Source organism: Syzygium oleosum, unplaced genomic scaffold (assembly GCF_021117445.2).
Source record: "Syzygium oleosum isolate NSW1041296 unplaced genomic scaffold, Sole_v2.1 Sole_v2.08, whole genome shotgun sequence".
Taxonomy (NCBI): Eukaryota; Viridiplantae; Streptophyta; class Magnoliopsida; order Myrtales; family Myrtaceae; genus Syzygium; species Syzygium oleosum.
Window position 1 is genome coordinate 2,193,733 of NW_026607492.1, and position 16,536 is coordinate 2,210,268.

The 16,536-nt window shown below is 47.0% G+C and overlaps 2 protein-coding genes and 1 non-coding gene across 3 annotated transcripts; 1 reads left to right on the plus strand and 2 right to left on the minus strand.

Annotated features, from left to right (window-relative positions):
* Window positions 1-391: 391 nt before the first annotated feature.
* On the minus strand, window positions 392-1,660 carry LOC115688324 (uncharacterized). The gene has a single exon (XM_030614126.2). It carries the CDS (start codon window positions 1,658-1,660, stop codon window positions 1,064-1,066), a length of 597 nt encoding a protein of 198 aa, XP_030469986.1. The 3' UTR covers window positions 392-1,063.
* A 5,080-nt stretch (window positions 1,661-6,740) lies between these two features.
* LOC115688333 (small nucleolar RNA snoR1) lies at window positions 6,741-6,840 on the plus strand. The gene has a single exon (XR_004006563.1). It is a non-coding gene; the product is annotated as a small nucleolar RNA snoR1 (small nucleolar RNA).
* Window positions 6,841-7,357: 517 nt separating this feature from the next.
* On the minus strand, window positions 7,358-10,885 carry LOC115688322 (cinnamoyl-CoA reductase-like SNL6). Its single transcript, XM_030614121.2, has 5 exons — window positions 10,445-10,885; window positions 9,171-9,352; window positions 8,117-8,311; window positions 7,872-8,025; window positions 7,358-7,780 (listed from the first exon to the last, which is right to left on the minus strand). The coding sequence occupies exons 1-5, from the start codon at window positions 10,725-10,727 to the stop codon at window positions 7,461-7,463; spliced, it is 1,134 nt and encodes a 377-aa protein (XP_030469981.2). The 5' UTR covers window positions 10,728-10,885; the 3' UTR covers window positions 7,358-7,460.
* Between the last annotated feature and the right edge of the window lie 5,651 nt (window positions 10,886-16,536).

Consider the following 16,536-nt stretch of genomic DNA (forward strand, 5'->3'; position numbering starts at 1 on the left):
TCTCTTACGGTCTTACCTCGTCTCAATCTCGGTAAAAACTTTTCACTGCTCCGGACGCGCGAAGCTCGCTTGAACAAAAGGATCTTTCGTAATAATTGACTGCGGTTTGCTAAACTTATTCAGCGGCTTTTAACCTTACCGATTGAACTCGTGCCATGCGTAATATGCCTTAAAAAGATCGGTGCCTCGAATGCTAAGTAAGTGTACATCAAAAGTACTCATTAATAAATTAACTCTCGACCAAAATGATATGAACAAAGTCGCCGTCGATCAATTCGAGTTGGGATTTTTTTTTTTTTCCGGATCGAAGACTCTGAAGCAGAATCATCGATGCCATGAGTTCATTTGCATCCTCATTTTAAACAAGAAAAGAAGACGAGATCATATCTCGTGATTTCTGAAATACATAATTCCTTCGTTATTATATATCAAGCTCGTTTCTTTCAAGTGAGCACAAGAATAATACTCGCGAGATAAAGGAGAAAAAAAACTTCAATGACACACGAGGATGCACAGTGTTCTCTCATCTTCTTGAACGGGGGAGGCAGCAGAAGACAGTCAAGGAGAAAGGACCAAAAGCCAAGTTACCGTGAAATCTCTAACTAAAAGCACTGTGACCAAAAGAGAGAAACGGCGACAGCCGAAAAATTGTTTGAACATTTCATCGTTTCAGCGTACAACAACGTAAGAGCGGAAGAGTCCCAATGAGCAGATGATCCCAAAAGGATCGCACACCAATTACGAGCACATCGACCAATCCATGTACAAACCTTCGGAAAAAAGATGGTTCGTCGACCGTCGGCTGGAATACCTTTCGAACCCCATCTTCGTCGCCGCCGTCTTCTTCTTCTTTCCGCGGTTTAATGCATGCACCAGAAAATCCCCAAACACCAAGACCGCATGGATTCTTGGCGTGAAAAATCAGAGACCACACGCTGTTCGCAGTGATACCAGGTATCGAACGCATTGCTGCTCTTCACATCCTCCCAGCCCGAAAAAAAGAAAGAGAGAAACCAAGAAAATACAAGGAAGAAGATCCATGGATGAATTGGTCGAATTCCTTTCAACTGCAACCGCCTTTCCCCTGGAACTGAACCCCGGTGAAGGAAACTCTGCCGAAGCTCAGATGACCCACCTCGTACAAGTCCAGGTCCAGCCACGCCGATCTCTCTTCGGCCTCCTCCGGCACGCCGCCGCCGCCGCCGCCGCCGCCTCCGCCGAGGCCCTCCTCGAACCCGAACCCGTACACCGACTCCCTCATCCCTTCCTCCACTATCCTCTCCCTCTCGCTCGACCCTCCTCCCGCCCTCCCGCACTTCCTCTTCTTCTTGGCGGCGGCGGCGGTGGCGGCGCTCTTCTTCCTCCTCGCCAGGCACCTCCGCCAGACCATGTACGGCACCCGGACGAGCGCGAGTGCCAGCAGGTTCACCACCGCGCAGGGGCAGCAGCAGCACACCGCCGCGCAGTCCGCCACCACCCCGGCCGTGCACGACCTGCACCGCTCCCCGGAGCACTCGATCCCGTCTCCCCCCACTGATCCCTCGCCGCCGCCGCCGCCGCCGCCGCCCCCGTCGTCGGCGAACCTGCTCCTCCTCCGCCTCGCCGCCGCCGCCGCCCCGACATGGTTGCCGGGCGTGCTTCGTCGCCGTCGATCCTCCATCCCGTCGACCCGATCCTCTCTCCCTCTCTCTCTCTCTCTCTCTTCAATGTCGTAAACTCCTGCGATGCGAATCGTATGAGAGAGAGACGGGGGAAGCGTGAAGCGTATGCGTAACTGTATCTGGGAGGCAATGCAGGCGGCTTGGGAAAATGGATTTTTTTTTATTTCTATTTTCTTATTTTTATATATTTTAGGCATAATACGAAATTGGCTGAAGCGGGCGATGCATTAAATGGCGAGAAACCCCCGCGGCCACGCTCTGTGCCGGGCACGTGCGGACCACGCACGAGTGGGGAGTGCTGCCGGGCGCGTGTACCGAGAGGGTGACGTGAGCGTCGCGGCACCCCAGTAATTTGCCAATCAAAGCCGCACGTGAGCCCAGTTACCCAAGCAACTCCCTCTGTTACTAATAACAAAATATTATCATGAACGATCAGATATTTTTTTAAATAATTAACTTTTTCACGGAGCGTAGAAGTGTTGATTAATTTCCTTCGTGACTAAAAGCGTCATACTAGGAACACGGTCGATATGTGTACGCAATTTTTTTTTTATCAAGATCGATTCTTTTTTCATCCTTTTCCTTCATTTTTTTTATATGATAACCGATACATATAGCAATTACAGCAAAATAGTATGGGCAAAAAAACGGCACGGAGTAAAATATCAATAAAAAAATAAACAGAAATATAAAGTAATAAGAAAGTTAAGTAAGTTCATTCGTCTTCTTCCAATCCCATAAAATAGGTTCTAATTGCCGGTTCCAACTAGGTGGATTCAAAACCAGAACTTGGAACCTACCCGCACAACACCGGTTCTAAATTTTCAGCATTGGGAATCGGACTTATTTCCTTTGGAACCAAGAATCGGACTGTTTTTATGGCGGGTTCAATCCGTTTTTATGACGGGTTCGGTCATAACAAGAATGACTAGGGTGAGCAACTTGGACCGCCCAAACCGGACCGGACGACCTGACCCATCGAATCACCGGGATTTCGGCCTGTTCCTGCTCCTAAAAGCGGAAACCGGTTTTCGGGCGGTCCGGTTCCCGGTTCCAAGGGGGAACCGAACCAGACCGACTATTTAATATATATTTTTGTTATATTTTTTTTAGAAAAAATTAATAAAATGTGAACTAAACTCTAAGTGAACTTAATTATCATAAATTCATTGATAAAAATTAGTAAAATGTGAATTAAACCCTAAGTGAACTTTATTGACATAAATTCATTGACAAAAATTAATAAAATGTGAACCAAACCTTAAGTGTTTAACCAAAAAAAAAAACTAAACTCTAAGTGACCAGTTCCATTAGATCGGACCGGACCGCCGGTCCGGTCCGGTTCTCAGTCCTAGAACCAACCGGTCCGGTCCGCGGTTCCCAAAATTGGGAACCGGTTCTCTCGGTCCGGTTCCCGGTTCCACTTTGAAATCGGATCGGACCAAAAACCGATCACCCCTAATAATGACAGTGCCTTAAAGCCGCAAAGAAAGTTCGTGATTTTCAATACGCCGTCCCACCATGTTATAGCGTCGCCAGTGGATCATAACTTTTTCATCAATGTGAATTTCGGGCAATTCCTAAAAAATGAGCGAAGCCTTTTTAGGGGGACGTCAGAGGGGAAGCGCACGTGAGAGAGAGAGAGAGGGGCCTACGTTTGGGAAGGTGAGATGAAATGCGACCGAGAAAAGGACAGAGGAGAGGAGAGAGTCAGTAAAACCTGAGTTGATGTCTCCCACGCTTGACTTTAATGTTTTTCACCTGAGCTTTCGAATCTTTCACTTTTCATGTCCCCTCCCCTGCCTCATTCCCCCCCGTATTGTGTCGGCTTCGAAATTGAATTTTCACAGAATGACCCTCTCAAATTTTTTCTTTTACGATTCGCATTATTAAAATATTTTCATATTTAACTCAATCTAAAAAATTCATACCCAAACTGAGATGAGAGTACGGAGTGAGTGAGCGAGCACGAAAGTAAGTAAGGGCGAAAGAGATTAATTGAGTTTAATAAGTTGTACGCCCATAAAACACTCGACTTTGAAAATGTTGAATCGGGTTTTTTTTTTTTTTCAACAATAGGAAGATAGATATGTTGGAATTGGTCTTGCACATGAGGCCAAGAAGACCAGATGAAATGGGCAATACATACGTAGACTTAGTCAAATGAGTGTATATATATATATATATATGCTGAATTGGCCAATGGCCTTGTCCCTTGACCGGACAAGAGGGGTGGAGAAAAGATGAGGGGTGGAGAAAAGATGATGTGTTCACATGGGATCAGATGGTACAACTAGCGAGTACTGATGGCCCAGCTAAGATCGGGGCTTATGTCCCCCCCGCCTTAATTAAAATTGTCCATACGACCCTAACCCCACATTATTCTATCTAACAAAATAAACTACCATATCCTATATTATTCTTCAAAGCTATGCCGTGGACCAGGAGCTTCGTTAATTCAGGAATTTTAATGTCCAAGCATAAACCGTAACATATATTATCTAGGCCATAGGGCCCATTAGAAGAAGCAGGGGGGCATTGAGATTGGCCCGCTATGAAAAACCATTGTTGGGTCAGAGAATTCATTAGCCTATCTCGAATCGATCCCTCACCAAACTTGGATAATCTTTTCGAGTCGCTTAAGGGACACCGCCCCCCACCCCGAACACTTTCATCAATGGTTCTCGAGCTTCGGCATAATGCACAATTTCAACAATAGATTTTTAATTTGTTCAGTGTGGTTCCTGAACTTTTAGCCTAATATACAATGTCGTCCCCAAACTTTTAATTTTATTCAATAAGATTCCTGAACCTTTGGTAATGTTCAGTGTAATCCCTAAACTATATGAAAATATTCATTATAGTCCATAAACATGAATCAATGGAAAGATAACATTTTTTTTTTTTGGTAACCCAGGGAACCCCGCACGGTCGACAGCCGGGAGATAAACCCTGGGGGCGACACGTGCTAGCCGCTACACACGTGCACCGGTTAAGTCATCCTGCGGCGCCCGGGATTCGAACACTCAACCTTTTGCGAGAGGAAGAATGCCCTTTCCAGCAGCGCCACCCAGGCGGGTGGTGGAAAGATAACATTTGATATTTTCATATAATCTAGGAACTAGATTGAATATTTACCGAAAATTCAGAGACCATACTGAACAAATTAAAAGTTCAGAGATCACATCACACTTTGAGATAAAGTTCAGAGATCATATTAAACAAATCAAAAGTTCAAGAATCATATTGCATATTTGGTCAAAATTTAGAGACCATTTGTGTAGGGATATCGTTCCGTGCGACTGTCGTGCCGCCGGCTAGCGCGGATTAATCAGATGCCGAGATGGCCCCGAGACAGCTTCCCTTTTGAAGGAAGGGGAAACAAGGATCCTATGCAATCACACACGAGGCAAAGCGGGAGCAGCTCAGAAGCAAATTACCCGCGCTCTTGCCTCGTGAGGGAGAGGTGATGACAGTGGGATTTACGAGCGAGGGGTGTTTGACGTGCTCTTCCAGTGAAAGATCACCTTTTGAACTCTAGCGAAAGATCACTTCAATACGTGAAGTGATTCCTCGGTTGAATGGGCCCAGATGTTGCTACAGTAGTAGACGCCTAAAGCGGAATGAACGGGTGATCTTACATCCCATGGGGGTCGTGTGCAGCAAAGCTCAATCGAACAGGTGGAAAGAGACCCAGATGCTCGAACCCATTCGACATGCAGATACAGATAGATAGCCCATATGTTGATCGCAGGTTCCGAAGAAAAGGGGCGATGGATGTATCGAAATGCGTTTGGTGCTGACTCTTTTTACAGGGTGGAAAGAGACCCCAGTGCAGAGAAATAAATGGAGCTTGCGAGCGAGGGAATGAAATCAGACGTACCTCGGAGAGTGACAGAGAGACCGTGGAGGCGAGCGATGGCTGCAAGGGTCTCGTCGCCCGAGCAAAAGAAGGCGCTGCGCATCCGAGTGGTGCTTCGGCGATTGCTTGGGCAAAAGAAATCTCCGGTCTTTACAGTGAACCGTACAGTGTGCGCTCAGGTTGATATGATGCGGGGGGAGCGAGAGAGAGAGGGAGAGAAACAGACAGAGAGATCTCTGTTCGCAGAAGACGAAGACGATGCTAATGTCGATCTGATCTGAGCAAAGCGAAACGACGCTATTTCTAGTAGCACTCCTCCTTCCTACCCTTCTCTCTCTCTCTCTCTCTCTCTGTGACTGAATAAACTACGATTCGAAAACCGAGACCAAAAAGGGAAAACCTCACGCAAATGATGTCAGGGGAGCATCTTTCATCTGGGAACAATGATATTCATTTGAATATTATAATGGAAAATCATGAGAGTCAGAGGGGTGATCTCAGCATTATTTTTCTCTTACTTGGGTGAGTCCCGATGACAGCGAATATAGGAGATATGTTTTCTCCTTCTCCTTCTCCTCCTCCTCCTCCTCCTTCTCCCACCACCTCATCGGCCTCGCACGCGACAGGCCGAGCAAGCACGCGCCACCGGTTTTCTCTCTTCGCTTCGCTTCGCTCTTGAAAACAAGGTTCTCGGGCGGTTGCCGAAAGCGCCGCTGCTCTGCTCTGCTCTGCTCATGGCAGTAACTGGCACTGCCAATTTGTTTTCTATTTGATTGCTCCTTGAACGGGTAAAACTGTACTTTGCTTTTGCTATTGAAAAGTTAATCAGTGGGTGAGAAAGGACAGAGCGTTAGGGTTGTGGACAGAGCCCTCGCTCGACTCCATGTCGGCCCATCCATTGAACAAATTTAGGCGACGATGGGCCTGTGTTCTGACCCAAAAGAAGCCCCCAAGTTTCGTCTATAAATTGTCGATCCCATCGTCTCATACGGTCACAAGTCGCAACAAGAAGCCCTAGGCATTGGCATTGGCATTGGACGCAGCCGCGCCGTCTCCTTCTCTCCGCCTCTCCTGTTTCTTCTCCTTCCTGCATAATTTCTGTTCTTTCTTTCGAAGATTGTTGTTGTTTCGCGTCGCAAAGTGTCGGTCTTTTCAAGGTTTTTGCTCCTTCGTGGGCGGTTCTTGTTTTTTTTGTTTTTTTGGGTCGTGTCGCGTGGGGCGAAGATGAAGAGTGCTTCCATATTCTGACACCTCTTGTATGAGAAGAGCTCCGAAAATGGAGTTCTTCGTTGAGCAGATACAGCAACTCTCTGAGCCCCGACCAGAATCGCTTCATATCTCGACCTTTTCTCTTTCTTTTTTCTTTTGTTTTGCTTGGGAAATATTTCACCAACAGCTCGGCTTGACATCTCCATTTCAAATTTTTTTTTTGGGTTTCATCGTTCTGCTCCTTTTCTTTTCCTGTGAAGTCGCGATGCTTTCTGTACATTTCCTTGTCATTTCACTGAATCAATGAGCTATGACAAGAATAAGAACAAGAACAGCTGCGATGTCAATGGACCAACAAGTTCTTGCCCTTAAGGGACTTCGGTGAACTTAATGATTTGCAGTTGTGTAATAACATCCGGGACTCGATCTTGGTTCGATGCCCATTTGATTTTTCTGTCTGTTTTGCGTGCTTTTCTCTCACTCGACACTCTTTCAAAACTCGTAATCAACGTGTTTAATGATTTTGATCTTCGTAAGACGGTGGAAATGTATAGTGGGTCGTATTTTCTTTGGCATTCCAGATTCAGTGCAGATACTCTTGGTCATGGTCTTTTTTCTCCTGAAATTTCTGAAAATCTAACTGCAAAATTTATATTCATCTGCATCGTTCTCGGCCTTTACATGGACAGGACGTGGTAAACAAAGCGGACATTGCAATAGGAACAAAATCAGACTGTTCTCGACTCATCGTAACATGGACGTAGCGATCTCGACATGAGGCAAGAAAGCTTCCGGTTTGACAATTCCAACCTCGGCCGTGGTTCCCTGGACGATTCGCCCTCTCCTCCCCCGCGGATCTTATCGACCGGCATCCCCATTTCCCCTGCCAGCCTCGCCGCGTCATCCTCGCCGTCGATCACCCGATCGAAGCAGATGTACCTCCCTGATGCGGTCTTGATCATCGCCTCGAACACGCGCACGTGAGCATCTGCCAGTGTCGTCACGTCCACCGTTGCTAATACACCATCCGAGTACATTTCCTTGGCACCTGAACTCGAGCCAAAAACCCAAAAACCCTTAAGATGGGCGTCAATGTGAACGTTAGATGGACTATGAAAATTGGAGGGCATGTGATGTACCCTTAAGATATGCAATTGTAGCTGTTGGATTCCTGTTGATGAACTGAGGACCAGTGATGAGAGCAGGGCAGATCGTGGCCAGCTTAAGTCCCTTTTCTTCTGCTATTTTCCAAGCAACTTTCTCAGCCTTGAGCTTGCCCAGGGCATACCATAGCTGCAAATCAAGAAGTAAAAGAAGTTAATTGACGTTTCCTCTTCCAGTAGAATGTTTTTCAGCAAAAATGTGTTGTGTCTCTAGCAAATACCTTCTTGCTCGCGCACAAGGCTTCATCACTCCAGCAATCGTGGCTGATTACGTTGGTGAGGTGGTTCCGCGCGGTGTCTCGCCATACGCAGGCCAGAAGCGACGATGTGAGGACGCACTTTCTCACCGACGGTGTCCTCGTGCACGCCGCCATCACGCTCTCGCTCACCTTCACTTCTATCTGCGCCATCGCTTTCTACAATGACAACAAGAACAGCGGTTCGGCAGGGGACTGTTAGCCACGGAGGTAGTTGAGATTGGACTAAGAAGCAGGAGACTATGATCTTTGCTCAAATGGAAACCAGATAAGTCCACATCTAAGTCAGTCAATTACCACGAAATTATCAGCATGTACATGCACAAAAATTACTCGATGCGTGCGGACACTTACTCAAGAAAATTGACTGGATATCTAAGTGGTCACGGCGAGACACTACCCTCTAATGTCTGGACCGCGAGATCAATCTACCTAACCCACCTTTTCTCCTTCCCTTCTTCTGATGTTAGGGAAGGCCGCGTTATTCATACCAAATCAGGAACACATTTTAAAAGCTACCACGTGCCGATCAAACCAAAACATGCCGTTATCGATCCTCTTCGTCGCACCACCCGCGGGACGAACCTAACACTATGGGATCTTCTTCGCGTCTTCGAAGGGCAGGCAGAGACAGAGTTTTCTATAGCTATAAGTAGCAGAACCGCCTTTAAAGTGACATTGATGCGAGTAATGGGATTACAGAGGACCGAAGAGGATCTCATTTAACTCCAACCAAACCCAACTTAATGGGCTGGTGGGTGTGTTTTGCCACAGATGTGGAGTGAACCATGCGAAACGGTTTGTGTATAAGGGGAAGCTGCTCGTTCTGCAACTGCATCAGCAGGAAACCTTTTCTTTAAGGTAATTCGCGGAACTTACCGGGCCGTGATATGCGTCGAATGTACTGCTTACTGTCTAGCACCAATTGAGCAATGCGATAGGACCCTTTATAATGCGATAAAGTTCAGACCAGCAGAGACGGAGGCGACGTGGAGGAAAGGTTAGCATGAACACTCACGGTGTAGCCAGAGATCCCGGCCGGATCAGCAAACGCCGAGGTGTGGAAAATCCCGGCGCACCCTTCGAACGCCTCGCACAGGCTCTGCACGTCGCCCAGCTTCGCCACCGCCGCGCTGAAATTGCTCCGGGCGCTCCCCATCTCCCCCGAGGTCTCCATCTCCCTCAGCTTCTCCATGTCCTCTGGAAAAAAAAAAAAGTCAACCCACGCCACAGACCCCCCAATCACAATCAGCATTCCCTTAAAAGTAATAGCAATGATAACAACAGTGACGAACATAGCTCAACGGAAAATCATTCATCATGACAGCTTGTCAGCCTATGACCCGCGACGTACGAACGGTCCGAACCGGAGAGATCTACTTTAGTCTCGGAAATTAAGAAAACGCCGCACCGTGACGTCGATCCGAGTATTCTAGGGGTGGATCACGGCACAGATGGATCCCCATCATGGCCGCCGGTGGACTTCGTCAATTGATTCTCAATTCCTTATTTAATTCGAATTATTGGGCTTTGACCTTCGAGGGATATAACAATCTTTGTTACCTAGGCCATCTTCGAGGATTACATTGAAGTACACCAAACCAAAATCCGAGCTCCACGTGGTTTTCTACCCTTCCTAAGATCGAACCCATCTTGACTAGCCATTCAAAAGAAAGGAAAACAAAAGGGATTACGAGCCATCTTATCTTGGTCCAATGTTAGATCAAACAAGAAGGATTTTTCCTTGATTAGTCCGTTCAATATGAAGGATCCTACAGATTAGATGCGGTTCGCATCGATAAAAACAACCTTGCGTCGACATGTCGCGCGATAATATGAAAATTTATCGACCAAAGATCGGGGGAAAACACCAACATATGGGCCACATTTGAAGCATCATCGTTGCCGTCCATTTTTCTAAACAAATGGTCGGAAAACTTTCTTTGCAAACCACTTTTTATATTTCTATCCCTTGCCTTGCATAAGCGCTTGAAGTCAAACGATGAAAATATCTACGTGGCATCTTCGCGACGCTTTGCGAAAAAAATTAGGGAGAACGGAGTTGGCTGGGTGATGGTGCGATACGGGGTCGTTTTCGTTCGCCATCGATTACGCCGTGGGACTCGTCTACTTCCACGTATCGGTTTCGATCCTCGCTGCTGCTGCTGCTGCTGCTGCTAACGTCACGACGAGTTCATCCAAAAGCCAAGAACCAAAGCGGGACAGGAACAAAAACAAGAAGGAAATGGCGTCCGGCGCAGGTATGTCGTGTGCGTAGATCGCGTAGCGTACCTTCGTTGTCGACGAGGATCCGAACGGAGTACCCGCGGAGCAGGAGCCGGCTCACGAGGGCCCGGCCCAAGAACGACACCCCGCTGGTGACGCACACCGCCCTCCCCCCTCCGCCGCCCGCCTCGTCGTCCTCGTCGTCGTCGTCGCCCCTCGGCGCGGCCCTGGGAGGGGCCCCGATCCCGTCGTCGTCCTTCCTCCGGTGGACGGCGGCGCACGCCAGCAGCACGCGCCGGAGCTCCTCAATCTCCGCCCGCTGCCTCTCCTCCGACCGCACGAACCCCATGCCGCCGCCGCCGCAAGAAACTCGACCTTCCGGGTACCCGGGAGACGCGAACACCGGCGGTGGCGACGACCGGAGGAGGTGTGCTCTCTCCTTCTTCTACTTCTTCTTCCTTCCTTCGGAGGGGGGGGGGGGGGGGGGGGACGTTCTGTGCAGGGCGGTTGATAACGTATGTGACGGAAACGAAGAGGGCTCCGAACTTGGAGATATATGAGAGCAGGAGTCGCTGTCGTGCAAAAACGACGCCCTTCCCCCTCCTTTAATACCTGCGTTTTCGTTGTCGCTCTTCGTTTTCAGTAATACTTGCGTTATCGCGGCTCGGCTCGGCTCGGCTCGCGCGGATGGGCGGCGACTGGGCTGGCTGGTGTGGCCGCTGGCTCGCCAGGGCCGTGCTAAGTCTACGGATCGGCTCCGCTCGGCTCGGATCGGATCGGCTCGGAGCCGGTAAGTGGTGCTGGGACGGGCTCGTCGCTCACGTGTTGAAGGGCCAGTACGCACGGGGGGGCGTGAGGGGGGGGGGCCGAGCTACTACTACTCGCGCGCCACCGGCTCCGGACTTGGTTAGTTAGTTGAGAGGCTGCGCTAACGCGACAGGGCTGTGTGCGTGTCGGGTGATCTCGGCCGTCGGATCGGGGCGACATCCCATTCGAGCCTCCGCATCATCGACGGTGGGAACGCCCTTAATTCACGGGATTATCAGAGACGTTGATCTCTGTCTAATCATCGCCGTCGGCCAGGGTAAAAAGAGGCCGATTTCATTTCATGGACCTGGTAAAAGAGACCTATGGTGATCTTTCCTTAACGAGAGGAAAATCCTGAGACTTGTCGCGAGTTTAGTTACAAGCGCGGTCCACGTGATCGAGTTCGGATGGTAAATCACGCTAAAAATGATTGCAGCTATCGAGGATCTTTTCTTGCGATACTGATATTTGTTGTCGTGAAAAAAAATAATCCCATCTGAAAATTTATAAACTTCGATCGTAACTTGAAAGGTTCCACCACAAGAACGTGCAAGTCTCCCGGAAATTTCGAACTGAGCCATGCTCAATAATCCTTCTAAATCAATGATTAGATTAGATGCTTTAGCTACTGAAGTCACGAACACTAGAGTACGAAACCCTGCCTTGACTATGTGAGCAATTATTTAGCTTCCTCGTAAAAATCATGTCTATACACACACACACATATATATAAAATCTCGAGACAGTCCATAAATTGCATTGTGTCTAATTTGCTTCGAGACATGTTGTGAATTTAGTGACTTGCGTCGTCCATGTGATCGAGTTCGGAGGTAATCACACTAAAATCATCGCAGTTATTGGGAATCTTTTCAAGAAATAATGTATATATTGTCGTAAAAAAATAATCCCATCTGGAAAAGATAAACTTCAATCGTAACTTGGAAGATTCCGCGACAATGCGCAACTCTCCAAAAAATTTCGAACCGAGCCATGCTCAATAATCCTTCTAGATCGATGATTAGATGTTTTAGCTACTTAAGTCGCAAACACTAGAATACGAAACCCCACCCTTGACCAGGTGAACAATTATTTAGTTCCCTCGTGAAATCATGCCTAGATATATACATATATAATCCCGAGACCGTCCATAAATTGCACCGTCTCTAATTTGCTTCGGTGTTTTCGAATAATTGGAATGAAACAATGGGACACCGGTTGTTATTCGTCAAATGAAAGAGAGAGAGAATTCGATCGGTGGGTAATAAACTCCGACCCCAGTGACAAGTAGCGCGCACATGATCGAGCATTAGAACATGCTCGGGTCTTGTTTTCATTCTTTTATATTAGATCGTATAGTGTATACAGTTTTTTGGGCCGTGAATGAATGCAGTATATATATATATATATATTGGTGGATAGTCCAACAAGGAACAGTGGTAGATGTCCAAGTCTGACTAGTGGATGGCGATAAATAAAACTTGGCCACTTTTTTTAGGTCTCGGAACAAACCTACCAATCTCTCTCCGTCTCCATCTCTAGCCAATGGGCCTATCATAAATTCCTTTGCTAAATTGTCGAATTTTCGCTGTCGTTGGGACGGGAAAATCGTCTAAAATATCCTGAACCTACTGTACACGACGGTCAATTCCGTCTTAAAATTTTTAATTATGCCAATTTAATCATAAACATTCGGACGATTTATCAATTGACCAAAAATCACCCTGTGGATGTCATCCGGCCGGGCTAAAGTGAATAATTTTTTTTTTTTAAAATTTTTTTATATTAATTTTCTTTTTCTTTTTCTTTTTCGTTTATAGTCAAGGGCCAGCGAGGGGCCGCCGACCACTGGCCGAGTTCGACAACCCAACCTCTCCTTGTCCGGTCGAGCCACGTAGATCAGCCGTTGTCTACATCAGCGATTTCTGGCCAAAAATTAACCGGAATCGCTAAATTAGCAAGCCGTCAAAAGATTCGAGACTAAACCGGCGCAATCAAAAGGTTCGAGACCGAGTTGGCCGCCGTACAACAAGTTTAGGACTTTTTGGACGATTCCCTCTCGTCGCGCATCAATCAACCCTCGAGCTTCGAAAAGTTACGGGATCATCTCGCGAACTTCGATTTCTATCGCAGCGACCGGTCCGTCGCCGCCTCGCGATCCGTGCGTCCCGTCTTTTGTTGTCCAAACCATGTCGCGACTAGTGTTGGCTATTGATCACGATCCAGCGACATCCCTAATTGACTTAAAAGCACCTGATCGGTTCGAACGGCATCCGCCACTATCCGCAGATCCGCAGAGTAGCACGAGCAAACATTCTCCCGAACTGATCGCAATGAATGCAATTAGAGGTGTCAAAATGGGTCTTAAACCCATATATGACCCATTTAAAAATAAATTGGTCATATATGGGTCACTTTAATTTTAAAGAGTCAACCTTAAATGGGTTTTAAATTTTAAAGCTTAAAGATAAATTGGTCTAAATAGGTTGAGTTTGGAACCCATGTTCAACCCACCTACTAGACCCATCCACACACTTTCTCCCTCTTTACAAAAATATTTAAAAAAAATCGAAATTTAATTATTTTTATTTTTTCTCTTTTTTTCTTTTCTCTTCTTTCTTTTTCTTTTTTTTTTTTATTTCGGCCGATGGTCGACCACGGCCACCGGGATGGGACGACCTCGCCGATCTGGCAAGCCTCGAGCTAGCCCGATTCCGGCGACCTCGAGGCAAAAATAAATTAAAAATTCGATTTAAAAAATAAAAATATATTAAATTTTTTTATTTTCTTGGATAATGACTTTATGGAAAATATTTTCTAGAAATGTCGCATTTTTCGTAAAACAAACAGAACCTCAATTTTTAAAAAAATTATAAAATTTTTTCACTAGCTTTGTATTGTATAAAATGTTTTAGCAGTATAATTTTAAAAAAAAATCATAAGAAACAAGTATTCCTAGATTAGGTTAAATATAAAAGTGTTTTAGCAATGTGGGTCGGGTCGGGTCGTGTCAGGTCGGGTATGGGCCGGGTCGGGATATTTACACTATGAATAAATGGTTCATAAACGGGTTAATGGGTCATTTGGGTCGGACCATTTATGACCCGTCCCAAACCCGACCCGACTCACCCGTTTAACAGGTCTAAATGCAATGCGGTCGATCCGTGGAGTCCGTACGGGGCCGCGACGAGCAGCAAGGCGTGGCTCGATCGATGTCCGAGCAACGAACCTACCAAATTCGCCCTCCACATGCGACCACGTAGGGCCCTCTCGATCCACACTCCTCCTCCTCCTCCTCGTCCTTCCTTTCTCGTACTAAAGATCGCCCATTGATTGGAGCCCCCCACCTCACGTGATTCCCGAACCGTGTAAACAAGCCTTAGGAAAGCGACCCGAAGCTGCATGAACGTTCCGGCGGCGCCTTGGCGGCCCGGTGATCGGTCGGGAGGACGGGCCGGGTCATGGCCGCCCCACCCCGCCTACGCGTTTCTCCTTTTTGAGGATACCGGAAAGTTCAGTTCGTGGGCGCATCCGATGAAACTCAAAGCGCGAAAAGTTGTACTGATGATCGAATGATGAACTTTATCGGTTTCTTATCAAACATGGAATGATGAAGCATTATCGAAATGTTTGGACTGCATCGTTAGTAACGGATTTTCACTCTGTAACTTATTGCTTAACCAATCAGGTAAGCCGTTCTTGCTTACCACATCGAGTGGTTTTTGACTTAAACCCACCAATTATGTTGTTGTATCATTGGTGCTTATCATATGCACGAAGCGACATCAGATGTTGAAAAAGTTTAATTTATCAAGCAATTCATGTGGTTATGAAAAACGTCGACCAAAAAAAAAATTTGGTCATGAGAAATGCAACCTGTCCCTATAATGTGTAGCGGAGCGTTCCAAATCAGTCCATCGAGACACGGACCCACCCAACAGAGTAATAATAATGCATCGACACACCTGCTTAATTTTTGGATAAGGCCCGAAATATCTTTTGCCATGTAAAATGAATCACTTGTGTAGAATGTCGCCATGGGACAAGTGTCCTATCTTACGTTAATTCGTTAGGAGCCCCACTAAGCAATCGGTGAAGGAAATGACACAATTTTTTAACCCAATGGATTCTTCAAGACATGTATATAGTCGGTACTATGAAAAATCGAACATTTCCATTTTAAGCATATAATCTAAAATAGATAATTGATTGTATCTATATTGTTCGATTTTAGGGCGTACTTGAATGGTTTTTTTTTCCATTTGCTTTTTGATAGATCTAAATCTCGCGACGGCTAGAGGCGAGGGTCAGTGAGGCTGACCTCGAGCGCTAGGCTGGGTGAGGCACGGCCTCACAGTATCTGGTGAGGTCTCACCGGCCCCCTCGCCTCAGGCCGGTTGCTGAGGTCCGGTGATCGGTTAAAGGAAGAAGAAGAAGAAGAAGAAGGGAAGAAAAAAAAAAGAAAAGGAAAATTTTAAAATTTTAAAAAACTCGAAAAAAAATATTAAAATTTGTCCACATCAGCGCTGATGGTGCCACCACGTAGGACGCCCGGCGTTGACGTGGACGCCAGCCGGCCAAAATTGGTCGGATGAACTGAATTGACACAAATGCAAAAAAGTTTAGGACTTCATTAGTAAAAAAAAAAGTTTAGGACTGAATTGGCACGATTGCAATAAATTTATGACCCATTCCATCCCAATCAAACACCCCATAGGTGTGACTAAGGAAACCATCTTATAGCAGGTTGAATTTTAGCCTTAATTATAAAAGTAGATTCCTCCAAATTGATCTTGATTTGTAATACATTCCAATGCTCCGAAGTGGTCTGCGATTTAGGGCCCGTTCGGTAACGTGCCAAATAGTGAAAATTTTTGTTCTTTTGTTCTCAGAAATAGTTTGGGAACAGAAATGCGTTTGGTAAACTTTTTGTTCCCGGGCACATTTTCGCAAATATTTGTACCGAGAAACAGTTTTGGAAAAGAAACAAGAAGTAAAAAAAGTTACTTCTTGTTTCTCGGCTAATTTTGAGAATCAGTTTTTTCTTCTTTTTGTGTTGCTCTTCTTGGGTTGTGGCCGGTCGCCGTGGCCGTGGCGCCGGCCACAACCCAGGGTCGGCGAGGCGTCATGGCCCTCGCCGGCCGCGGAGAGCGGGTCCCCCCTGCCGGCGAGGCGAAAGGCCGGACCCTCGCCGCTTCGGGCGAGGCGGCTCGCCGTCGATCATGGCGAGGCTCGGCCTCTCGAGCCTCGCCAGATCGAGCGGCCGAGCCTCGCCGTCGCGACCCACAGCGAGGTCGGCCGCCGTGGGTCGCGACGGCGAGGCTCGACCTCGCTAGATCCGGGCGAGGCCGAGC

Coding starts and splice junctions, on each gene's coding strand:
- LOC115688322 (XM_030614121.2), bottom strand. CDS start 10,727: ATGGGGTTCGTGCGGTCGGAGGAGAGGCAGCGGGCGGAGATTGAGGAG. Junction 8,312..9,170: donor CCGGGATCTCTGGCTACACC/GTGAGTGTTCAT, acceptor TTGTCATTGTAG/AAAGCGATGGCGCAGATAGA. Junction 8,026..8,116: donor CCTTGTGCGCGAGCAAGAAG/GTATTTGCTAGA, acceptor CTTGATTTGCAG/CTATGGTATGCCCTGGGCAA.
- LOC115688324 (XM_030614126.2), bottom strand. CDS start 1,660: ATGGAGGATCGACGGCGACGAAGCACGCCCGGCAACCATGTCGGGGCG.